The sequence below is a fragment of the Heloderma suspectum genome, chromosome 1 (assembly GCF_057233095.1).
Source record: "Heloderma suspectum isolate Gila_16-S chromosome 1, 16-S_ref, whole genome shotgun sequence".
NCBI classification, from domain to species: domain Eukaryota; kingdom Metazoa; phylum Chordata; class Lepidosauria; order Squamata; family Helodermatidae; genus Heloderma; species Heloderma suspectum.
In genome coordinates this window covers 155,146,422-155,172,562 of record NC_139458.1, presented here as the reverse complement: position 1 = coordinate 155,172,562, position 26,141 = coordinate 155,146,422, and the positions used below count along the sequence as shown (strand labels likewise).

The window sequence follows — 26,141 nt, the reverse complement described above, 5'->3', positions numbered from 1 at the left end:
TTCCTCCTGCCAGCATTCCTGAGATAGATAGTGACCCTGGCAGTGAGAAAGTGCGGGAGGGGGGCTTGCTAGATGCTCGACGCAGATGCAGGGAACGACGAGCGATGGAGGGCGTGGAAAGGAGGCGTAGCGCCCGTTTGGCGTGCAAGCAACGGCCGCGTCCCGTGGACCCAAGGGAAAGAGGGAGGATCTCTCCCTAGCCCATAAGTTCAGGGTCTTCAAGTGATTCTCCTTCAAATGGGGATCAACTGCCTACCCGGAGCATAGGCTACTCTGCTGTTCATTGCTTAGTCGCTGGTGATTAGCATCTGAAAGAGTTATTAAGTTGTAGAAGGATTAAAGCCTTAAAAAAAATCCTTTCGTCTGTGTCTTAAGTTGGCTATTGGAATGTACTGAAAGAGGCTGCTGGAGCGCTCCTGACAACTTGACAGGTTGGGTGAGGGTGGTGGTGGGTTTTTGTTGAAGGTCAAAGGTTTTTATTTTTCTAACAGCCACTCATGACTTGCGTTTGTAAGGACAGTATGTACACATGATGCATTCCCTGAACTTCAGGCATAAGTTAAGACCATTCCCAATTTCAGCAATGAACTAGCATGCACCAGACAACTGACAACACAGCAGCTGCCTTTTTTTATAGCCTACTCTGAGGAATACACACTGTGCAGGCAGAAATATGAACATGCACTTTTAACATTCTCAACTTAAACTCTGAGCAGAAGACCATTTGGGGGGCAAGGAGGCTTACCTTAAATTATACTCATGTATTGCAAACTGGATACATTTACACTGCAAAACCACTTATTAGCAAACTTTGATAGCATTACTACTCAGGACTAATTCTAACACGCTATGTAGAAACACTACAAAAGGAGTGACTACATATGAAGGAGAAACGTGCGCATTTCTATTCACCTCTTCCCAATGGAGCACCACACCCAGCTCCTAGTAAACTGAAAGTGAGGTGAGGCAAAGGAAGAAGGCACTTTGGCAAGCTGATGGTGATCCATAGCAAGCAAGCAGGCAACAGAAAGAGTAGTCTCCTAGTTACTTAGGCCAATGGCAAAGCCCAACTCAGAAGCCTTTACAGACTGCATGGAGTGCAACCTCATCCACTTTGGCCTATTTGTGAAAAGTGGTGTCCGTGTTGGTGTGGCTATTCTCCCTGCAGAGCTGTTAGTACAGCTCTGGCATTTTCAGGCTGCCAGTTCAAGATCTACTTCAGGTTCAAGTTCTGGCATGATGAGATGTAGAAGCTTCAGGTAGACAAAAAGGCAGTATCTCTGACTTCTCTCAGTGCATCCTCATAAAGTGTGAAACCATCCCTCGCTTTGATGTTAAAAAGGTACATCTAGCCCTCGTGGATATGAAAGAAATATGGAGGACAGCTGGGCTGGTGTTTCAGAGATTAGGGAGTTTTCCTGACCCTCACCATGGCCTATTGGTCTCTGCTTCCTGAATTCCTCCACAATGAACTCAGTCTCTTCCTTTCCTTCTTTACTTCAATCATCCCTTTAAAAAATATGCAAAATATGTACATATCTAAAAGAATTGCAGTCACTATGAACAGTGTATCTGTGTGTGTGTTGTGTACAATATTCTGAGCATGGTATTTGGACTTCAGCAAAATAGAGTTTTGATATTTCTTTCTGCATACAACACATTCTGTGCTACTTATGGGCTTATACTTAGAACCAAAGGTGACTAAGGTGGTTCTCTAATACTGGGTTGGGCAATTTGTGGCCCACCAGATGTTTTGGCCTACTACTCCCATCAACCCTAGCCAACACCACCAGTGCTGAGAGATCATGGGCCTTGTAGACCAAAACATCTGGAGGGCAACAAGTTGCTCACCCCTGCTCTAATAGCTCACAGTCTTTCATGTCATGTGATCCAGATGTTTTCATTTCAGACAACTAGGACCATCATGATGCTACTTGGATTAGGTGGCTGTATCAGGGGAAGCCATTTTAGTTAATCAGCCTTTGCTAAATTCCAACAAGGATTCGAACTCAAGCAGGGCACAGAAAATTCCTACACACTGTGCCACTCAGTTTCATTTATATAAACTTTGGAAAATCATTTGCATCTTCCTCCAAGATGAATAAAGCCTTCATTGAGTGGCAAGATGCTTACTCATTATACTGAGAAGAGAGCAGAGAGGTGGGTTGAATATATACAGTACTATCAGATAAGCGTAAAGAAACAGGACTTAGTATGCACGATCACCTGGCAACCCTAACCCCTTGATGCAAGACCTCTTTGCTGCACTTCAAACCCAGCAAGCACTGTAGCAAACTAACAAGGAAAACTGTAAAGCAGTGATCACTTTACATTTTAAAGAAGGGGTTGTCAACCATCAGCGATGTGATGTCTTCAGAAATATCAGACAAGAGAACTTCGAGGACTATTTCACCTATGATTTATTCAATGCTATTGCTTCGGATCACACCACCTGTGGTGCTGTGCTGTGATCCTAACCCAGATTCATTTAACTGCTGTTAAGATTCCATGGGTTGGTACTGAATATACAACACAATCCTAGGCATGTTTACTCAGAAGTATTATATTCAATTATATTCAATGGGGTTTATTTTCTGCTTAAGTATGCTTATGATTGCAGCCTGAGGCTGCAATCCTATACACCCAATGAGGTTACTTTTGAGTAGACATGTACAGGATTGCACTGTTAGTCTCCTGTGTGAATGAGAAATCACACACTGCTGGAGAAGAATTACAGAAGACTCATTAGCTAACCTGCTTAAGCAGTCACATCAGCATGGCAATGAAAAGCCAGATAAATGTGTCCTACAAATTATTCAGCTAATAACCCTTCTGCACCCCAAATGCATATCCAACTATCTCTATTAATGAAGCTTTGCAATCTACTAGTGGTTATTAAAGTCTCTTCTGAAAGCACTCACCTCCGTGTAGGCCTGGGTGACCTGTTCGTAAAGGGATTGATGATGATGGATGGCCAATTCCAGGTCTTGCATTTCTGATGGAAGGCCTCCCTCGCTGCACATTTTGCACCATGCATCCACACCCGAGAGGAACTGAAAGGGGAAATTTCAAAAAGACTTTACTGGCTTGTAACACACTGACAACTAGCAGCAGGATGGAAATGAAAATCAACATCAATTTTAAAGCACTACACATTATAACACAACAGAAATAGAGTAAGACAAACAAAGAATCTGTTTCCAAGGAGAAACCATGTTCAGGATCCTCAAAACAGCACAACCCATTTTATGGAGGTTCTGGACCTATGTTTCTCAATCAGCAGTTCCCACACTCACCAAAGCCGCATGGCAAATGGTTCTGGACTGCTCCTCAAGTTTCAAAGTCACTCTGTAATAATAGCATGTCAACAAACAGAACAAGACAAGAAAATAAAAAAAGCTGCATGACCCCCTGGGCACATCTAATCCCTTGAGCATGCCTAAAGTAGCTCTTTGGATCTCAGGCTAAGACAGCACAAAATACAAAGCACACTAGGAACGTTAGGCTTAACTGAATGCATAAACTTTCGTTTTTAAGAACTAGAGTGATAGAACTATAGCCCACTAACATAATGCAACCTGCAGAGTAATTTCCTGAGGACAAGGAAATTACTCTTCTCATGAGGATATGCAAAATACTTTATGTCTACTTTATAAAATACTTTATGTCTTGAACTGTGAGTTGTGCCACATCTTAGAACTACTACCCTAAATCAAGGCCAGGCCACCACTTCAGCAACAATAAAAAACCAAACCACCTTTTACTGGCTGTGTCAAAAAACAACCTTGCAACAGATTAAGTTTTTCTCACCCTTCTGTGCAAAGCAGCACCTGCTTTAATTCCCTATTCTATTCCATTTCATTTATTATATTTCTATACCACCCCAAAGCCAAAGCTGTCTGGGCAGTTCACAAAAATTAAGAACCATTAAAATACATTATATAAAATATAAAAACCATTCACATGACATGAATAACACACACAACAAAAAATATATCTTAAAAAATCAGCCAGAGACAATCAAGAGACTTGTTATACGTTGCCAAATGCCTGAGAGAAGAGGGCAGTTTTAACTTGGTGCCAAAAAGATGACAATGTTGGCGCCAGGCGGGCCTTGTCAGGGAGATTATTCCATAAATGGGGAGCAACCAAAAAGGACTTCTCCCTTGTATTCTATACAACTATTAACAGTAGGGCTGTGACCTATTTTGCTTTTGGCCATCCTAGATCTTACTTAAAAGTAGCATGGCTAGGCCACCTCCAGCTTCTCAAAAGTAGTGAAAAACTCTCCTCAGCTTGCTTTGAAATTTAATCAGTCACTATGAATGTGGAGAACACTTCTTTAAAAATCACATCTTCCCTCAAGAGTTCTCATAATATTGGGGGAACCATATTGATAGATAACAAATAACATTTAGATAGATAATAGATAACATTTTCAGGGGCAGTAAAAATAAGAATGTTATTACATTCTTATTCTTTACTGCCCCTGAAAATGTTATCTATTGTCTATTTAAATGTTATCTGACTTTGTCCACATGATGGACACAAATTGCAATTTGTTGTTGTTGTTCAGCCGTTAAGTCGTGTCCGACTCTCGTGTCGTGACCCCATGGACCATAGCATGCCAGGCCTTCCTGTCCTCCGCTCTCTCCCGAAGCATGCTCAAGTTCATATTCATTGCATCAGTGATGCTACCTAGCCATCTCATCCTCTGCCATCCCCTTCTCCTTTTGCCTTCAATCTTTCCCAGCATCAGGGTCTTTTCCAGGGAGTTTTCTCTTCGCATTAGGTGGCCAAAATATTTGAGCTTCAGTTTCATTGTCCTTCCAATGAGCAGTCAGGGTTGATTTCCTGTATGATTGACTGATCTGACCTCCTTGCAGTCCAGGGGACTCGTAAGAGTCTTCTCCAGCACCACAGTTTGAAAGAATCAATTCTTCGGCGCTCAGCCTTCCTTATAGTCCAGCTCTCAGCCATACATTACTACTGGGAAAACCATAGTTTTGATTAGACAGACCTTTGTCGGCAAGGTGATGTCTCTGCTTCTTACTATGCTGTCTAGGTTTGCCATAGCTTTCCTCCCAAGGAGCAAGCATCTTTTAATTTCATAGCTACAGTCACCGTCTGCAGTGATCTTTGAGCCCAAGAAAATAAAATCTGTCACTGCTTCCATTTCTTCCCCTTCTATATGCCAGGAAGTGATGGGGTCAGATGCCATGATCTTCGTTTTTGTAATGTTGAGTTTCAAACCAGCTTTTGCACTCTCCTCTTTCACCCTCAACAAGAGGCTCTTGAGATCCCCTTCGCTTTCTGCCATTAGGGTAGTATCGTCTGCGTATCTAAGGTTGTTGATATTTCTCCCGGCAATCTTAATTCTGAGCTGTGATTCATCCAACCCAGCGTTTCTCATGATGTACTCTGCATATAAGTTAAATAAGCAGGGAGACAATATGCAGCCTTGTCGTACTCCTTTCCCAATTTTGAACCAATTGGTTGTTCCATGTCCAGTTCTTACTGTTGCTTCTTGACCCTCATACAGGTTTCTCAGGAGACAGGTAAGGTGGTCTGGTACTCCCATCTCTTTCAGAATTTGCCAGAGTTTGTTGTGATCCACACAATCAAGGGCTTTAGCATAATCAATGAAGCAGAAATAGATGTTTTTCTGGAATTCTCTTGCTTTCTCCATGATCCAGCGAATGTTGGCAATTTGATCTCTAGTTCCTCTGCCTCTTCGAAACGCAGCTTGTACTTCCGGTAGTTCTTGGTTCCCATACTGCTGCAGCCTAACTTGTAGGATTTTGAGCATCACCTTGCTGGCATGTGAAATGAGCGCAACTGTACGGTAGTTTGAACGCTCTTTGGCATTGCCCTTCTTTGGAATTGGAATGTAAACTGACCTTTTCTAGTCTTGTGGCCACTGTTGAGTGTTCCAAATTTGTTGGCATATTGAGTGCAGCACTTTAACAGCAGCATCTTTTAGGATTTTAAATAGCTCAGCTGGAATACTGTCATCTCCGCTAGCTTTGTTGTTAGTAATGCTTCCTAAGGCCCACTTGACTTCACTCTCGAGGATGTCCGGCTCAAGTTCAGTGACTGCACTATCATGGCTATCAGGGACATTCAGATCTTTCCTGTATAGTTCTTCTGTGTATTCTTTCCACCTCTTCTTAATCTCATCTGCTTCTGTTAGGTCCCTGCCTTCTTTGTCTTTTATCATGCCTGTCGTTGCACAAAACGTTCCCTTGATATCTCCGATTTTCTTGAAAAGATCTCTAGTTTTTCCCATTCTATTGTTTTCCTCAATTTCTTTGCATCGTTCATTTAAGAAGGCCTTCTTGTCTCTCCTTGCTATTCTCTGGAACTCTGCATTCAGTTGGATATATCTTCCCCTTTCTCCCTTGCTTTTCGCTTCCCTTCTTTCCTCAGCTACTTGTCAAGCCTCATCAGACAGCCACTTGGCTTTCTTGCATTTCTTTTTCTTTGGGATGGATTGAGTTGCTGCCTCCTGAACAATGTTACGGACCTCCGTCCATAGTTCCTCAGGCACTCTGTCTATCAGGTCTAATCCCTGAAATCTATTAGTCACCTCCACTGTATATTCATAAGGGATATGATTTAGGTCATACCTGAACGGTTTAGTGGTTTTCGTGACGAAGGATGAAGGCAAAAGGAGAAGGGGACGGCAGAGGATGAGATGGCTAGATAGCATCACCGATGCAATGAATATGAACTTGAGCACACTCCGGGAGAGAGCGGAGGACAGGAAGGCCTGGCGTGCTATGGTCCATGGGGTCACGAAGAATCGGACACGACTTAATGACTGAACAACAACAACTGGCTGTTGGTTTTTTTTCCTGGAAGTTAAAAGCAATCCTGAGAATTTATGAACCTGCTTTGTACTGAATCAGACAATTAGTCTATCTAGCTCAGTGTTGTCTATTCAGCTGGGCAGCAGCTCTCTAATTATTCAGAGAGGGAGAGCTCTTTCCTGCCCTCATACCTGAGATGCTTTTAGGTGGAATTGTGGATAATTGAACTTGGGGCCTTCTACATACCAAGCATATACTCTGCTACTGAGTTAGAGAAACTCCCTATCTAGGAGGATCCAGGACCTACTAAATACATCTTCTAAAAGAGGATAAGCCTACCAATTCTGTGACAGTTTCCCTTCACTGGGCATCTTAGCACCACACTGCTCCCTTTAGGAACCAAAATTGTCAGCAAGTATGTTTTTATCCTATGCAAATATTTGTCAGATAGCCCCTTATTTGACTGCATTTGTACTCCTGAATGTGAATGTAACCTGAAACGGATTCTTTTTTGTTATGTTATGATACTTATCAATAGAAGTTTAAAATAAAAGGAAAAAAGAATAAGGATATCCAAATGAGAGGCTTCAGATTTATTTTTATATATAATTTTGCAGTCTAGTTACTCCTGCATTTCTTCATGAATTAGGCTGCAAGAACTTCGGCAAGAGGGATTAATCTCTCATGTATCAATCAGGCAATCGGACAATACTAACTGGGTACACTGGTTACGTGTAACATGAGAGCAGCTCCCAAAGGGATTACAGAGCAAGCTGTGTGAAAAAGTCATAGCATGACTTGTGAGTGACATGGACACTTTACTTTCAAGATATATTTCACTAACATAATTCCAGTCACCTCTTGCATCCCGCTCACCTCCTCTTGCACACACTATTCTGCATTCAGAAGTTTCCTGCCACTGCTTTTTTCTTCCCATTGGCAGCCCGACCATCAGTAGAGAGCTGTACTCATGGGAAAGCTTTGTTGCCTAATGGCACATGCAAGAGTACAGTTGGATTGGGCCCCGCTGTTTTATTTTAAGGGTCACAGATCTGTATATTTTTATTGTGCTATGTGAATTCAACTCCCAAATACTTATTCCATTCAGAATGTTAGTGGTCAGATATGGCATCATAGTAAGAGAGCTGGTATCCTAATGGCCAAATGACATGAGTATAGTTTATTGGCATGCTTCAGAATTAGGTACAAATGTGGCTTACCCCAGCAACTGCAGTAGTGTGGGATACTTCATAATGTATCCTTTGGTAGGTACAGATACATTATTCTTGTTTACCACACCTAACAATACGTTCATTACACTGCAAGAGAGAGGGCAAGTGCAGTGTAAAGTTGTTTTGTGTAGTGATTTGGTGGGAATCCCTTCCAGGATGCGGACTGGCACTCTTGAGGGGATGGGCATGCCCTGTTGCTGTCATAAATTGTGGCTTACAGCTTTTATACAATTCCCCTCTAACGTGTTGGTCTTTTAAAATCCCCCATGAAAGATTGTAAACATGTACAACTAACTGTGGATCCCATCCTGCCCTGCCATTTCAAATTGCATGTAACAGCCGTTTTATGCTCTCAGAAAGTTGTTCCAGTTAATAGAATAGATATTTAGACAATTAATCTTGTACCTAATGCTTGCAGCATACATAACTGTTACTTCATATTATCTGTGTATTCTTTATGTAGTTTTTAAATGGTTACTGAAAGACTAAAGCCACCAGATCATGCTTGTATCTGTATATTGCCATACTATGATAATAAGCCTTTAAATATTTGGCATTTTATAAAACACCAGTGCTGACTGTGATGGGCACCCCAAATCGGTTAATCAGTAGTGACTACTGCAGTGTTCTCTATGTGGCAAAGGCGGCAAGGAACCATCAGGCTTCTAGATGCCTGCCAACACTTCCCATGTCTTCCTACTTCCTGTGATCTTGGGGCACAGTTGTGCTGGCCTTGGTGGTAGGATTCATACTTTTTTTAAATTCTAGAAACTGATTTTTAAGCCCCACATTCATGTTGTTATTGGCCATTTCTAGTCATATAACATTTTCTAAGTGTTGGGCATGAAGTTTACCTGCAAACCATGCTAGGAGAGTAGCGATTGCTGGATTGCTGCTATTCCAAAGGGCTAGGAGTCATCACATGGGAAGGGGAAGCCATAGCACCAACCTCTTGTTCTGTTAGGTAAGGTACCTCTTCGTGGAGGTGCAAGTCTCTCTCTTCTGGTTTGATATTACAGATTACCAAATTGGTCACTTGGGAAAGTGCTCTGTTGACAAGCAAACCCTTTCCAAGTTTGTTTCATATAATAGCGCTTGTGCAACAATCGTTAAAAGTTCACTCACCTGGCTTGGCTGATCCTTATGGGTGTGTTGTGCTAAAGTTGTTTCCTCGTCCTAAAGCTGCTGTGGCACAGTATATGCTGATCTATGCTTGTGGCTCATTATATTTGTCTTAAAATGGGCTAGTATGTTTAGGTTGAGGAGGACTATGCCCCAGTGTAGGGTTGAAATGGGGCAAGACAAAGTAAGGTTCATATCCTTTCCAGGTCCATTATTCTATGATTACCCTGATAAAAAATAGCAAGCTAATAGCAGGTAGATTTGGTACAGGGACATGCAAATTAGTAAACCTAAGTGTTGGTTTAACACTTAAAACAAGCATTCCAACATCAAGATATAGGCGGAAGACTTCAGAAGTGGATGAAAAGCCTGTCGCTGCAGAGGTGTTTTTTTTTTGTATTACTCAAAGGAGGTGGTGCAGCTGTTGTATAATTAGATGTTCTTTTTATTGATGGATTTTTTAGCCCTTTAAACAGAGCAGAATGAGCAAGGGATAATTTAAGCGACTTAGAGAAACAAGAAAATTAGTAAGGAGTAATTTGGTGGACTTTAGTGTGCACAGAATTAACTAAAGATGTAAGCATGTTAAAAGGTATATCACTGTATCATATTTCATTTCAACAAACAAACCAACAACCAAGAAATCGGAGTACTGTATGTACAAAGAAGGCAGGGTCAGGATAAGCTTGCCAAAAGTGTGCAGACCTAATGGGCATAGGACTTCCAAGCCAGCTGACTGACTTCTCATTGCTGGTGTTTACTGTTTGAGTTTACAAAAATTGTGCAGATCAGAATCTGCTGTCTACCACAAATATTAGCATCTGAGAATCCTCCATTCATTAAAAACAAAACAAAACAAATCTAGATCCATAATGCATGAATTGGCCCTGTTGTGATTTTTTTTTTGTTAATTTTTGGAGTCGGATGAATCAACTAGATTTAGAGTGTGATCGCTGCCATGTAGTCTTGCTTGGCTTAATAGTTGTTGGGTCCTGATGTTCTAGTGACCATACCTTGCATGGATGCTCTTATAAGAATTCGCACCCACCTTAAAAATAGGGTTTGTTTCTTCATAATAACTGCTTGCTCTTTCCTCACATAAAGCATTCCCTGAAATGTAGGGAGGATATAATGGGAGGATATCAGTATAAACTTCTAAAGAGGATATGGACTCTGCCTCATTTGTGTTGGGTAACATGCCTGTGGTTAGACAAGCTCAGTGATTGTATATCCCTGAGCCTTGTTACTGAGGCTCACCCTTGTCCAGTGGAGTCATGAAAATAACCCTCTGTAAATTGCAATTTACAGAGATCCCTTCATGGGGCTTGCATAACTCAGTGAAGCCATAAGGTATGCCGTGCAGGGCCACCCAAGACGAACAGGTCATGGCAGAGAGTTCTGACAAAATGTGGTCCACTGGAGAAGGAAATGGCAACCCACTCCAGTATTCGTGCCAAGAAAACCCCATGGAATGTATCACAAGGCTAAAAGAGATGACGCCAGAAGATGAGCCCCTCAGGTCGGAAGGTGTCCAATACACTACTGGGGAAGAGCAGAGGGAATTTCCAAGTAGTGCCAGAAAGAGTGAAGCAGCTGGGCCAAAGCTGAAAGGACACTCAGCTGTGGATGTGTCTGGTGGTGAAAAGAAAATCCGATGCTGTAAAGAACAATATTGTTTAGGAACCTAGAATGTAAGATCAATGAATCAAGGTAAGCTGGAGGTGGTCAAACACGAGATGGCAAGATTGAACATCGACATCTTGGGAATCAGCAAACTAAAATGGACAAGCATGGGCGAATTTAATTCAAGTGACCATTATATCTACTACTGTGGGCAAGAATCCCTGAGGAGAAATGGAGTAGCACTCATAGTCAATAAAAGGGTGGGGAAAGCAGTACTGGGGTACAATCTCAAAAACGATAGAATGATCTCAGTACGAATCCAAGGCAAACCATTCAATATCACAGTAATTCAAGTCTATGCCCCAACCACTGAGGCTGAAGAAGCTGAGGTTGATTGGTTCTGTGAAGACCTACAATACCTTCTAGAACTAACACCTAAAAAAGATGTCCTCTTCATCATAGGGGATTGGAATGCTAAAGTAGGAAGTCAAGAAATAACTGGGATAACAGGCAAGCACGGCCTTGGTGTACAAAATGAAGCAGGACAAAGGCTAATAGAGTTTTGCCAAGAGAACACGCTGATCATAGCAAACATGCTTTTCCAACAGCACAAGAGGCGACTCTACACATGGACATCACCAGATGGTCAATATCGAAATCAGATGGATTATGTACTTTGCAGCCAAAGATGGAGAAGTTCTATACAGTCAGTCAAAACAAGACCTGGAGCTGACTGTGGCTCAGATCATGAGCTTCTTGTTGCAAAATTTCAGCTTAAATTGAAGAACGTAGGGAAAACCACTAAACCATTCAGGTATGACCTAAATCATATCCCTTATGAATATATAGTGGAGGTGACGAATAGATTTCAGGGATTAGACCTGATAAACAGAGTGCCTGAGGAATTATGGACGGAGGTCTGTAACATTGTTTAGGAGGCAGCAACTCAATCCATCCCAAAGAAAAAGAAATGCAAGAAAGCCAAGTGGCTGTCTGATGAGGCGTTACAAGTAGCTGAGGAAAGAATGGAAGTGAAAAGCAAGGGAGAAAGGGGAAGATATATCCAACTGAATGCAGAGTTCCAGAGAATAGCAAGGAGAGACAAGAAAGCCTTCTTAAATGAACAATGCAAAGAAATCGAGGAAAACAATAGAATGGGAAAGACTAGAGATCTCTTCAAGAAAATTGGAGATCTCAAGGGAACGTTTTGTGCAAAGACGGGCATGATAAAGGACAAAGAAGGCAGGGTCCTCACAGAAGCAGATGAGATTAAGAAGAGGTGGAAAGAATACACAGAAGAACTATACAGGAAAGATCTTAATGTCCCTGATAGCCATGATAGTGCGGTCACTGAACCTGAGCCGGACATCCTAGAGAGTGAAGTCAAATGGGTCTTAGGAAGCATTATTCTAGAGAATAGCAAGGAAAGACAAGAAGGCTTTCTTAAATGAAATGGCGTCCCTGCATTAGCCGTGATAGGCTATGTAAGTATTTACGTAGCCTATCATGGCTGAAGAGGAGCAAGCGAATGGCGGCTGCAGGATGGCCACCGTTCACACAGCAACACGGACGGGAGCAGGTAAGTGCTCTATTTCGCGTGCCTTTCGTGGGGTGGGGGTGGCGGGCACTTCGTGCCGCACGCCTTTCGTGGGGTGGGGGGGCGAGGCTTCGTTCTGTGATGAGTTTCGAGGGGCCAAATGCACTAGCATTCGGCCTCACCGAGATCCGTCGCGGAATTCTCTGACATCCCTATCAGAAATATTGGAACAAGGATAACTGTTTTGGCAGTTGGCCTCTGTACACCACCACATTGAAGTTGAAAGGAAACACACCCAGATGGGAGCGAAGTCAGGACTGTCAGCTGTAATTCAAGGGGTTTGACAAAAGTGGGGCACTAACCATTCAGGAAGGACAGCCAGTGGCATACACCCCCCCCCCCATTGTTGGTGGCTCATAAGTAATGGAACAAACCAACATCATTTCAAACTTAAGGGTCGCCTTTAATACCTGGATAAAAATCCTTTGCGGTCAATGACTACCTGAAGTCTGGAACCCATGGACATGACCAAATGCGGAGTTTCCTCCCTTGAGATGCTTTGCCAGGCCTTTACTGCAGCTGCTGCTTGTTTGTGGATCTTTCTGCCTTCAGTCTTGTCTTCAGGAAGTGAAAAGCATGCTCTATTGGGTTGAGATCAGGTGACTGACTTGGCCATTGAAGAACATCCCACTTCTTTGCCTGGAGAAACTCTGGGGTAGCTTTTGCTGTATGTTTTGGGTCATTATCCATCTGCCATATGAAGTGGCGTTCTATCAGTTTGGCAGCATTCGGCTGAATCTGAGCAGAAAGTATAGCCCTATACACTTCAGAATTCATCCTGCTGCTTTGATCAGCAGTCAGGTCATCAATAAACACCAGTGACCCGGTTCCATTGGCAGCCATACATGCCCATGCCATAACACTGCCTCCACCATGTTTGACAGATGATATGGTATGCTTTGGATCATGAGCTGTTGCTTTCCTTCTCCATACTTTTCCCATCATTCTGGTACAAGTTCATCTTGGTTTCATCAGTCCAAAGAATCTTATTCCAGAACTGGGCAGGCTTTTTTAAGCGTTTGTTGGCAAAGGCTAATCTGGCCTTTCTGTTCTCCAGCATTACCAGTGGTTTGCACCTTGTTGTGAAGCCTCTGTATTTACATTCATAAAGCCGTCTCTTGACTGTAGATGTTGACAATAACATGCCTACCTCCGCAAGAGCATTCTTGACCTGGCTAGATGTTGTGAAAGGGTTCCTCTTCACCATGAGCAGAATTCTGCGGTCATCCACTTTAGTTGTCTTCCATGGTCTTCCAGGCCTTTTGCTGTTGCTGAGCTCGCCAGTTAATTCCTTCTTTTTCAGGATGTCCCAAACTGTTGTGTTGGCCACTCCCACTGTTTTTGCTATCTCTCTGATGGGTTTATTTTGTTTCCTCAGCCTAATGATGGCCTCCTTCACTCGCATGGACACCCCTTTGAACCTCATGTTCCAGTGAACAGCTACCAAATGCAAATGTGACACTCAGAACCACCCCCAGGCCTTTTATCTGCTTAATTGGTCATGGGGTACCCAGGGAACAGGCCACCCCTGGCCAAGCAGCTGCTTGTCAGCCATTCGTTCCATTACTTATGAGCCACCAATGATGGGTGTGTGTGTATGCCACTGGCTGTACTTCCTGAATGGGTAGTGCCCCACTTTTGTCAAACCCCTTGCATTACAGCTGAAAGTCCTGACTTCGCTCCCATCTGGGTGTGTTTCCTTTCACCTTCAATGCGGTGGTGTACAGAGGCCAACTGCCAAAACAGTTACCCTTGTTCCAATATTTCTGACCCTGACTGTATGTTTATAGCAGCTTCCCCAGAGCAAACTGAATTCAGCATATGCCTCGTTCAGATAAACTGCAGCTGCTACAATTTGTAAATGGTATGTGTGTGTCTGCAAACATCAGGCCCCATAAGGTAAGTTTGAAAACAGCAATCACCTTAGCAAGAGTTAAAAATGAGCATTCCACAAAGGGAAATAGCATATCGTGGTTACCAGGTGATAGGAAAGAGGCAGTGGGTGTATGTATGTCTAAAAGCACATGAGATAAAGACATAGCTGAAGTATAGAAGATTATTTTATTAAAGGGGAACTACTTAATAGGGTCAAGGCAACCATAATGATAAGTCTGACTAAGCACACTTAACTAGGGAGCAAGTCCTATTTATCTCAGTAGGACTTACTTCTGAGTAAACATGCTTAGGATCACACTGTAAATGTTAAATGGACTCCATTCTACAGGAATCATCTTCTAGAAAATACTGTTCGGCTCCTGTTGTAATTTTCACAGCCTACCAGGGAGTTTGGTTTTCTAAATTATAAGACGATGAGTCAACAGGATATCTCCCTAGAAGAACCAGAGCAGACTACATATTTCAGTCCCAGCTGACGGAACTGCAAGCCCAGCTTGCCAGCTCTCATATCATTCCCCCACGCCCCCGGCATTTGGAGTTTATCGGTGCTGCATCAATACTCTCTCCTCACTAATGTCTCGCTTAGTCCAAATGACTATTTAGATTCCCTTGCCCCTCTAATTCCTGTTTACTTAGTCCTGGGAGACTTTGGTAAGTGTCCAGCAGCCTTTTTTTTTTTTTAAAGAAAGTGATACTCCTTTTTTCAGTTGTTCATTTCAGCTGGAGGGATGGGTATTCAGTAGTAGTTATGCTAATGTGGCTTAAACATCTTGCCTCATACATCTTCCTTCCTGTGTTCCCTTATGATCACTAAGGATGTGCCACTACATAGAATGATTTTAAGTGGCTTTCAAATGGTGGTCGTAAAATGCAGGTTGCTCCTCATTTAGGCTATATCAGAATCTAATCCTGAGCAGCTTCCAGAAGTGCAATGAAGCTGCTCAGTCTGGATGTTGAGACTGAATTCCAGAGGTAAGACTTTAGTTGAAGTATTTTAGCCACAGCATTTTAGTTTTGTTTTAAAAGTGCAGCCTGATCCTACACATGATTACTTGTTAGTATATCATACTGATTTCAATGGGACTTACTCCCAAGTAAGCGTGAACAGGATTACAGCTACAGAATATTACAACTTAAGAACAGAAGAACTTCCCTCCTTGATCAAACAAACATCCACCAGTTGTTTCCCCTTGTTAACCAACTGCAGCTCATTTCTATTAAAGTGAACGTATTACATGTGGAAGGGGTCTGGCTCTTCATATGTAAAACAGTAATGGATGCATTTTAAGTTTAAACAGTTATGTGATAAGAAGGATGATAGAGGACTAGATCGTGAGGTACTTCACTTCAATAAGATTTCTCCAGACTACGTTGTTGCAGATTTCAGGCTAAAGCTGTAGGATTTCATGCAAATAATTACTATGTCCAACTTGGCCCCAGAACTGAATCTTGAATCCTAGTTGTAAAGGCTTATCCAAGAACAGGAGCAGGGGCCCAAAACAACACAAACAAGAATGCCAGAAAATATCAAAAGGGATTTTTCAGAGGAAAAGACTGCCAAACGTGTCAAGAACTGGCATAAACAACTCGTGTACAATATGCACTACAAAAATGAAACTGAAAAGGAGGGAGAGAATTCTAGGCCAAAACACACTCTCGAAATTCCAAATATGCCATTTGGCTCAAAAAGGTTGAGGACCCTTGGTTTATGGAATGCCTTCAACACTTTCTCTGCCTCCCTGAAAAGACCAGATGGGACTGGAGGCTGAGGATCTCAGGAAGTGTCTCACTTCCATGACAGGACCTCTGTCAAATGCAGACTGCAGTAATCATCCTGAATAGGAGAGCAGGGTCTCAAACCAAGGTTGTCTCAGCCGCCACAAAATGAGCAAGATGCAGTCCACCATGTCTTGCTCAATCTTGGCCACTATTTTGGTGATGAGTGGGATGAGTATGAACATGTAGAGGAGGGGTGGGCTTCTAGCCCTCTAGATGTTTTGGATTGTAACTCTCATCATCCCTCACCATTGGTTATGCTGGCTAGGGCTGATGGGAGCTGCAGTCCAAAATATTTGGAGAACCACAAGTTGCCCATTCATGATGTAGACAAACAGACCCATCCACCTGTACAGGAAGACATCTTCTAAAGATGCATTGCCCACTCCCACACTGCTCCAGGAAAGATGGCACTATTTGTTGCTGGAGACTGAAGTTGTTAACACTCAGAGTCCCCAACAGACAAAAGAAGCTACAGGCTGCCTATTCACCATCTACTAACACAAGCATATTGCAGTCTTACTTGTCTGCCACCATTACATCGTCCAGCGGAACTCTTTTGGGTGGTTAAAGGCCTCTAGGCTGTAGAACACAACAACTTGAATCCTCAAAAGTACACTGTGAGCAATTTGCTAAACATTTGCAGATAAGGTCATTCATATTCATGCCGACTTGGATGCCAGTGTTTTGACAGAGTCTGAGATGGACAAGGCTAGTGCACTATATAGACATGTTATGGATACCTTTCAGCTTATGCAACCTGGGATGTAGACAAACTGCTTGGAGGACTGAGGCCTACTACTTGCTTTGTAGATCCTTGTCCATCCTGGCTTGTGAAATCTGCCAGACTTAGGCTGGGGCCTGGACCTCCAAGGTGGTTAATGCCTCCTTGAGGGATGGTGAGGTTCTTGCAGCTTTGGAAGAAGCAGTGTGAGGCTCTTGTTGAAGAAACCAAATCTAGATCCTATGGTTTCAAATAACTACTACTCTGTCAAATTTGCCGTTCTTGGGCAAGGTGCTGGAGCGTGTAAGTGGCCTCACAACTACAAGTGGTATTGGTTGATACTGATTATTTAGATCCATTCCAGTCAGGTTTCAGATCTGGTTATGGGACAGAAATAGCCTTGGTTGCCTTGGCTGATGACTTACCCTGGGGAATGGATGAGGGGAGTGCAACCCTGTTGTTCTTCTGGACCTCTCAGTGGCTTTTGATACCACCTACTATGGTATCCTTCTGGATCATTCATCTGGATTGAGCTTGGGAGGCACAGCTTTAAAGTGGTTCCAATCCTTCCTGGAGGAGTGGTCTCAGAAGGTGGTGCTGGAAGACTTTTGTTTCACCCTATGGCCATTAGCCTGTGGGCTGCCACAAGGTTCCATCCTATCTACCATGCTTTTTAACATCTACATGAAACTGCTGAGGGAAATCATCAGGAGGTTGGGGCTGAAGTGTCATCAGTATGTGGATGATACTCAGCTCTAACTCTCGTTTCCATCAACACATCCCAGGGAGGCTGTGGAACTCTTAAACCAGTGCCTGGGGGCTGTTTTGGGGTGAGTGAGGGTAAACAAGCTGAAACTTAATCCAGACAAGATGGAAATACTGTGGGTTGGGAAAGCAGCTACTCTGGATGGAGGTTTACAACTGGTTTTAGATGGGGTTGCACTCCCCCTAAAAGACCAAGTGTGTATTCTTGGAGTCCTCCTGAACTCTGCACTAACTGGGAAGCCCAGGTTTGGGACCAAATTACATGAAGGACCACCTTCACCCATATCAGCCTACCTGTACTTTAAGATCAGCAAGAGAGGCCCTTCTAATTTGCCCACTTGTAAGGGCAGAAAGGTGGGCAAGTACACGAGAGAGGGCCTTTTCTGCAGTGGCCCCAGACCTCTTGAGTAAGTTGCCATCATGGGACCACCAAGCCCCATCATTGTAGGCTTTTAGGAAGGCCCTAAAAACTTACTACTTTACTCTGGCCTTCCCCGGATTATGTTTTATTGGTCTGGATTGTAGCTACAGTTGTGTATTGTGCGTTTTATTTTATTCTGGTGTTGTTTAGAATGTTTTCTGCTGTTGTTGTTTTTACAGTTTTTATTACCACATTGGTTTTTATTGTTTGAGTTTTATTGTTGCATGCCACCTTGGGAGGGCTCCTGCCCTGAAAAGTGGGAAATATTTTAATTAAACAAACAAACAATGACAGGGGAAGTGGGGGCTGCACAAAAGGCTAAGGGGGTCACGTGAGGTCCACAGGCTACCCCTCATATAAAAGAACACCATAAAGCCCTGCAGCTGGAGAAAAGCAGTGACAACCTCCATGCATTTGGTGGCTAGTCCAAATGGGAGAACCTTGAACTGGCAGCAGTAACCCCCTCAGCAAAACAGAGAAAGGGGCAATATTGTGGCAGAATTGGCATGATGTGGACATATGCATTCTTTAGGTCAATATACAAAGCAAATGGCATGATGTCAGGGACGGTCATTATACAAAACCTCCTGACAAAGATATTTACATCTTGAAGGTCCAAGATGGGAAAGTGATCCCCATATGTTTTGGAAACAATATTCAAGTAGAAGCTGTTTTGTTCAGACCCTCTGGGTATTAGCTCCACTGCCCCTTTTGGAGGAGTGTCAAGATCTCCACCTCTAAAGGAAGACAGGTGGTGGTGGTGAGAAAGACCCCAACTGAGGGTGGCTAAATGAATTCTATTACATACCCTATGTGAAAGATGGTGAGCACACAGTTGTCAATGGTGATAGTTAGGGATGGACGGACCCACCCCCATCCAGTTTTGGCGGGTGCCCGCTGAAGCACTGCCCCTGCTCGAGCCTCCTAGACCCACACTCAAGCTCCCATGAGCTCACCAAGCTGACCACACTCACCCTGGGTCCTGTTGGTGAGCACCCGCCATTTTCCCAAGCTTGTTTGTATGACAAAAGAAGGTATTTAAAAATGCCCTTATTTAAAAATGCAGAAATTTGGACTGGGAAAGGTTGATATACACAATAGTAGAGGCGTAAATGGGCCCAAATTTGCGTATATGTAAATATGCCCATTTTAAAGACCTCCTTTTTTTGTAAAAACAAACTTGGGAAAATGGCAGACGTTCGTGGATGGGTCTGGGTGAGTGTGGGGAACGTCCATGAGGGCGCAAGAGGGGCAAGCAAGGCCAGAGCCTTGGAGGGTGCAGGCGGCGGGGGGGAGCCTGACGGACTCCCGGATAGCATCCATGCCATCCCTAATAATAGCTGTCAGGGTGGAAACTGAGCCAATAGAACCCCAGAGCAGTTCTGATTCTGAGGAGGATCAGCAATCCGTGGGAGAGGAGCGCGCTCATCCCTCACAGTCACAGCAGCTGGCAGAGATTCCTCCTGTCGGCATTCCTGAGATAGATAGCGATCCTAGCAGTGAGAAAGTGCGGGAACAAGGCTTGCTAGATGCTCGATGCAGACACATGGAACGACGAGCGATGGAGGGTGCGGAAAGGAGGCGTGGTGCCTGTTTGGCACGCAAGCAACGGCCGCCTCCCGTGGACCCAAGAGAAAGAGGGAGGATCTCTCCCTAGCCCATAAGTTCAGGGTTTCCAAGTGACTCTCCTTCAAATGGGGATCAACTGCCTACTCGGCGCAAAGGCCACTCTGCTGTTTCCTTGCTTAGTCGCTGGTGATGAGCATCTGAAAGAGTCATTAAGTTGTAAAAGGATTAAAGCCTTGAAAAGAATTCTTTCGTCTGTGTCTTGAGTTGGCTATTGGAGTCTACTGAAAGAGGCCACTAGGGCGCTCCTGACAGCTTGATCCCCATTCCTCTCTCTCTCTCTCTCTTCTCCTACTGTTGAATGGAGGGTGCCAGGGACCCGGCAGTGCAAGCTCTGGCGCAAGAGAACCAGATTCTCTGTGATCAATTGGTGCAACTGACGACTGCCATACAGAATCTACAAGCTACTGTTCAACCCCCACCACCTCCAATCCCCCCCCCCCGCCGCAAGTGCCCGGTGGGTTTGCCAGAGAAGTTTTCTGGGGAGAAAGGACTTTTTCCGATTTTCCGGGCCCAATCGGAGTTGTACATGTGCCTTCGACCTGAGGATTTCCTGATGGAACAGGTTCATGTGGGCTTTATTATTAACCTACTTTCAGGCGTGGCAGCTAAATGGGCTTCGGGACTTCTTCTCGCTAATGACCCCCTACTCAGGGACCATCAAGGTTTCATGACAGTGATGGCCAGATTTTTCGGTGACCCCCTGTGCACGCAGATGGCTTCTCGGGAGATTCGCCACCTCAGGCAGGGCAAGGACTCAGTTTCCAGCTATGCCTATGCGACAACTTTTTGCTTGCTGATGCATGATTTACAGTGGAATGATGCCACGCTGGTGGCTCAGTTTTTGGATGGTTTGAACGACGAGATCTTGGATGAGTTGGTGCGCACGCCTAGCCCGCCTACTTTGGAGGACCTCATCCAGACCTGCCTCCAGATAGATAGTCGGCTGGAGGGGCGCCGACAGACCCGGTGGGGCACCGGGGGCTGAGATTTCCCTCTCCCATTCCCCCCATTTCCTGCCCCCTCCCCCCGTCCCTGCGGTGGGGGCAGAGGAGACCCCGATGCAGCTGGGAGCTACCCGAGCCCCACTGCCACCAGAGGAACTAGAGCGGCAGCGCGCTGAGCGCTGATGCTTTCGGTGTGGAAAACTGGAACATTTTGCCAAAACCTGCCGTGTTAGATCCACAGCTCCTCTGCCTCCCCCTCCTCTCCTTCCTCCCCCTCCTCCTCCTCACCCCCAGGCCTGACTAGGCTGCCCCCCAAGCCTGTTGGGGGTCTCCAGTGTGGGGGTCGGTTCCACACCCGGTGGGTGCCTTCTGCAACCCCCCCACCCTCCCATCTGCTATTGCATGTTCACCTCCACTCCTCCCAGTGGGGTGGGGTAGAGGCCCTGGCTTTAGTGGACTCGGGGGCTATGACCAGTTTCATGGACGAAACCTTCGCCCTCTTCCACAAGATTCCTACCCTGCCCCTTCCTGCCCCCTTGGCAGTGGAGACCATCGATGGGCGTCCTCTTTCTTCGGGCGCGGTGGCCCGGATTACAGCTCTGCTCACTCTGCGTGCCCAGTCCCACGTTAAGCAGATTCAATTTCACTTGGCCAAGGTTCCCAAATACCCAATCGTGCTGGGTGTTTCCTGGCTCTCTATGCATAATCCTCAGATTTCTTGGGAGCTTCAGCAAGTGGAGTTTGGGTCTCCCTACTGCCAGGAGCATTGCCTCCCGATCGAGGTGCCAGTCCCACTCCAGGCCTTTACCCTTTCCTCCCCCTCCTTGTCTGCTTCTGGCAGTCCTTCAGCTACCGTCATCCTCCCAGAGAAGTATGCGGTTTTTCGGGATGTGTTTGACAAGAAGGAGGCTGACCGGCTTCCCCCCCACTGCCCTTTTGACTGTGCCATTAACCTCATTCCGGGGGCGACCATCCCCGCTGGCCAGCTGTATTCGATGTCAGAGCTGGAACGTCGAGCTCTGCGGGAGTTTTTGGACAAGAATCTCAAACGCAGCTTCATTCGCCCATCTTCCTCCCTCGCCTGTGCTCCTACTTTCTTTGTGGCCAAGCGATCTGGAGAACTCCGCCCTGTGCATGATTTCAGAAATTTAAATTCCGTCTCCATCCCTGACAAGTACCCCCTCCCGCTCATACCTGAGATGCTGGAGCGCCTGGGGCAAGCCAAGATTTTCACAAAGTTGGACCTGCGTAGCGCATACAATCTCATTCGCATCCGGGAGGGGGATGAGTGGAAGACCAGTTTCGGGACCCGGTACGGAGCGTATGAATACCTAGTGATGCCCTTTGGGCTTGCCTGCGGCCCCCCCCCATGTTTTCACATTTTATGAATGCCATCTTCCGGGACTATTTGGACACTTTCCTCATTGTGTATCTCGATGATTTACTTATACTTTCTGAGGACCCTCACTCCCATCAGTGTCATGTCTCCGCCTTCCTCCAGCACCTCCACGAAAACCATCTTTATGCCAAGCTGGAGAAATGCGAGTTTGACCTAATCTCTTTGGACTTTCTTGGCTACATTATCTCAGCTGACGGTATCAGGATGGATCCTGCAAAGGTCCAGGCTGTCCTCTCCTTGCAGGCTCCATCCACCAAGAAGGACTTGCAACGTTTTCTGGGCTTTGCTAATTTCTACAGAAAGTTCCTGTCCAGCTTTGCTTGGCTGACATCTCCTCTCACAGACCTCCTTAAGCGCAGGAAATCTCCTTTTCATTGGACGGCATCTGCCCAACAGGCTTTCGAGGAACTTAAGAAGCTTTTTAGTTCTGAACCGATCCTGTTACATCCCGACCCAAGGAGGCCTTTTGTGGTGCAAACTGATGCCTCTGACTTTGCGGTGGGGGCGGTGCTTTTTCAGCCAGATCAGGCGGGCGGTGGGTTGCAACCCTGCGCCTACCACTCCAGGAAGCTGAACATGTCTGAGAGGAATTATACCATCTGGGAGAAGGAACTGTTGGCCATCAAGTCCGCTTTGGAGACCTGGCGTCATCTCCTGGAGGGGTCACAGAACCCAGCCGAAGTTAGAACCAACCATCGCAATCTGGAACATCTTCAGACAGCCCGTGCCTTAAACCAGCAGCAGATTAGGTGGTCGCTTTTTTTTCCCCGGTTCCACTAAAGATTTGCCATGTGAAGGCCTCCGACAACCTACAAGCAGATGCTCTTTCTTGTAAGCCAGACCTCCAGCCAGGGGGTGAGGGAAATCCCCCCCCCTCTGATCCTTCGCCCCCAGAGCCTGGCGGCAGCTGCGGTGCCTCACTCTTGGGAGAAGCTCCTTCACTCTGCACAGACTCATGATGCTTTTGTTCACACAAAAGTGGAGGAATTGGGGCTAGCCTCTGCCCCCCTCACTCTACCCCCTTCTCTTTGCGAGGTGGCCTGCTTTACCCTTCCGGTCAGGTCTATGTGCCTTCTAGACCCCTCCGCAAGAAGGTCCTCCATCAGTGACATGACTCCCCCACTGCTGGGCATTTTGGCTTCGCCAAGACCCTGCACGGAGTGACGCGGGATTTTTGGTGGCCTCCTGTGTGTCAGGACGTCAAGACCTATGTCGCCTCCTGCCCAACCTGCCAGCGGGCGAAGGCCCCTCAGGCAAGCCCACAGGCTTGCTTCAGCCCCTGCCTATCCCCTCAGGACCTTGGAAACTGCTCTCCCTTGACTTCATCACTGACTTGCCTCCCTCACACAGTGAGACCACCATTCTGGTGGTGGTGGATTTGTTTTCTGAGATGGCCCATTTCATCCCCTGCTGTGGGTTGCCCACAGCCAGGGAGATGGCAGAGCTGTTTTTGGCGCACGTTTTCCGGCTCCACAGATGGCCCAAGGGTCTCATTTCGGATAGGGGGGCCCAATTCACTGCCCATTTCTGGAGGGAGCTACTTGGGCTTCTCCATGTGATGCTCCGTCTTTCCTCCGCCCATCATCCACAGACGGACGGTCAGACCGAGCGCACCAATGCGACTCTGGAGCAATATTTGCACTGTTATGTTAATTACCAGCAAGATGACTGGTTTTCCTTGCTGCCTCTCACAGAATTTGCTTATAACAATGCCTGCCATGCTTCCACCCGCCAAACTCCATTTTTTGCTAATTTTGGTTACCACCTCAAGGCTTTCCTGTCCACCTTAGCTCCCCTTTCGGTGCCAGCAGCCCATGACTTTTTAGAGGAGTTGCGAGCGGTACACCACCTCTTATGGGACTCCCTCGAGCAAGCCAAGACAGCCTACAAGGCCTCTGCAGACCGGCGGTGCCAGCCGGGTCCGTCTCTGCAACTGGGGGACTGGGTTTGGTTGTCCACCCAGTACCTCCCCTCTCACTCGCCCGCAAGGAAGCTCTCACCTCGCCGCATGGGGCCTTTCCAGATTACGGCCCAGATTAACCCGGTTGCTTTTCGCCTGGCTCTCCCCCCCTCCATGAAGATCCATCCTGTTTTTCATCGGTCCTTGCTGTCCCCGCTGGTTTCTGGTGACCCTCATCACTCGGTCGGTTTCCCCCCGCCACCAGTGCTGGTGGAGGGGGGGAGGAGTTTGAGGTCGCAGAGATTCTGGACTCCCGCCTTTCTCGCAGCCGACTGCAATATCTAGTGGACTGGAAGGGGTACAGGCCAGATGAGCGAACCTGGGAACCCACGGAAAATGTGCATGCTCCGTTGCTGCTGAGGCATTTCCACCAGCTGTACCCCCACAAACCTGGGGACCCAGGGGAAGAGCACGAGGGGGGGCCTCATGGGAGCGGGGATGATGTCAGGGTGGAAACTGAGCTGATAGAAGCCCAGAGCAGTTCTGATTCTGAGGAGGATCAGCAATCCGTGGGAGAGGAGCCAGCTCATCCCTCACAGGCACAGCAGCTAGCAGAGATTCCTCCTGCTGGCATTCCTGAGATAGATAGTGATCCTAGCAGTGAGAAAGTGCGGGACAAGGCTTGCTAGATGCTCGATGCAGACGCATGGAACGACGAGCGATGGAGGGCGCGGAAAGGAGGCGTGGCGCCTGTTTGGTGCGCAAGCAACAGCCACCTCCCGTGGACCCAAGGGAAAGAGGGAGGATCTCTCCCTAGCCCATAAGTCCAGGGTTTTCAAGTGACTCTCCTTCAAATGGGGATCAACTGCCTACTCGGCGCAAAGGCCACTCTGCTATTTCCTTGCTTAGTCGCTGGTGATGAGCATCTGAAAGAGTCATTAAGTTGTAAAAGGATTAAAGCCTTGAAAAGAATCCTTTCGTCTGTGTCTTGAGTTGGCTATTGGACTCTACTGTAAGAGGCCGCTAGGGCGCTCCTGACAATAGTGTACCAACATTCCAAAAATTCTATAGCTCCATCCCCAAAACTGACAAGCAGGGAACCTAAGTGATAACAAGGCAGAAGTAAAGGCCAATATTTGCACAGCTCTGTCGCCTTACAAGGGCTGGATGATCGGAAATTCGCAACTGAGAAACTTTTCTAGGTGGAATACCAAAGTATCTGATGGGATGCTTGCACTCCTGTTGAGCAAGACACAGGCCCACTAGATGAACTCCTTTTGAGGAATGATTTCAACCAAAGGTAAGGTGCTGGCCTCCAAGATCCATCTGGCAAGCTGTGTTAAGAAACTTCTGTACCCTACCCAAGTGTCATCTGCCTTCCTTCTAAAGAGACCCCACCATCAAACAGAAGGTCTTTAATCCTAGTTTTAGCCTTCTGTGTAAGTCCAAAGAAAAATAACTAAGCATGTCTGCAGAAAGCTATGGCATCCACCACTGCCTTTAACCCACCATCTTCCATATCTAGACTCATGGATCTGCTGTTTCACTAAATTGGATGTATCCTGCTGGAAAAACATTGCAAATTCTCTCATATCTGCAAAGCGGTCAAAGAAAGATGATGGTTTCTTCCATAAGAAGTGCTGGTTTCTAGATATACACACTTGGTAATTGACAATGCAAAACAGTAATGAACCAAGTAAAGTTTGCAGCTAGGGATGTATGGATTGTGTAAAATCCATTCCGTTTGTGTTTTGTGGATTGTCAGGTGCCTTTCGTTCCATCGCCCACCCATCAACAGAATCGGATTTTTTTGTTTCCAATTTTGCACAAATTCCCACTTGCAAAAATATCATAATTCACTAAAATGTGCGTTTTCATGCTTTAGCCTTTGGGGAAATGTGCGTTTTGGGCTGGGTTTCTTTTTGTGTTGCATATTTTTTATGACAACATTTGTGCAAAATTCAGGGAAGTTAGAACACTGGTTTTCAAGCCAGCAGAATCCACCCAACAGGGGAAAACCCATTGCATTGCGGAATCCACAAGTCAGATTCATGAAAATCCAAACTCACTGGGTTCTCTCGTGGATTTCTCCAACATCCCGGTTTGTAGCCCAGAATATCTAGCCTTCTACCTTTACAATCAGTAGGTTCAGAATAGGTCCATTGATGGAAATTGTTCTGGTAGCCTCAACAATAATGGAGTTGGGCAAAGGGTAGTTAAATAATAACTATCAATCATCCTCCTGCGCCCAGTAAATATTCTCCAACCTGACATTAGGGGTACAGTGGGGAATTTTGCCTT

The 26,141-nt window shown here is 45.7% G+C and overlaps 1 protein-coding gene across 1 annotated transcript in view; it reads right to left on the bottom strand.

Moving 5' to 3' along the window:
• Positions 1–26,141, bottom strand: part of KALRN (kalirin RhoGEF kinase) — an 816,446-nt gene that overhangs the window by 365,859 nt on the left and 424,446 nt on the right. Inside the window, exon 9 of the mRNA XM_084807552.1 lies at positions 2,922–3,053. Coding sequence (XP_084663678.1) covers positions 2,922–3,053 — 132 coding nt within the window. The remainder of the gene's footprint in view (positions 1–2,921; positions 3,054–26,141) is intronic.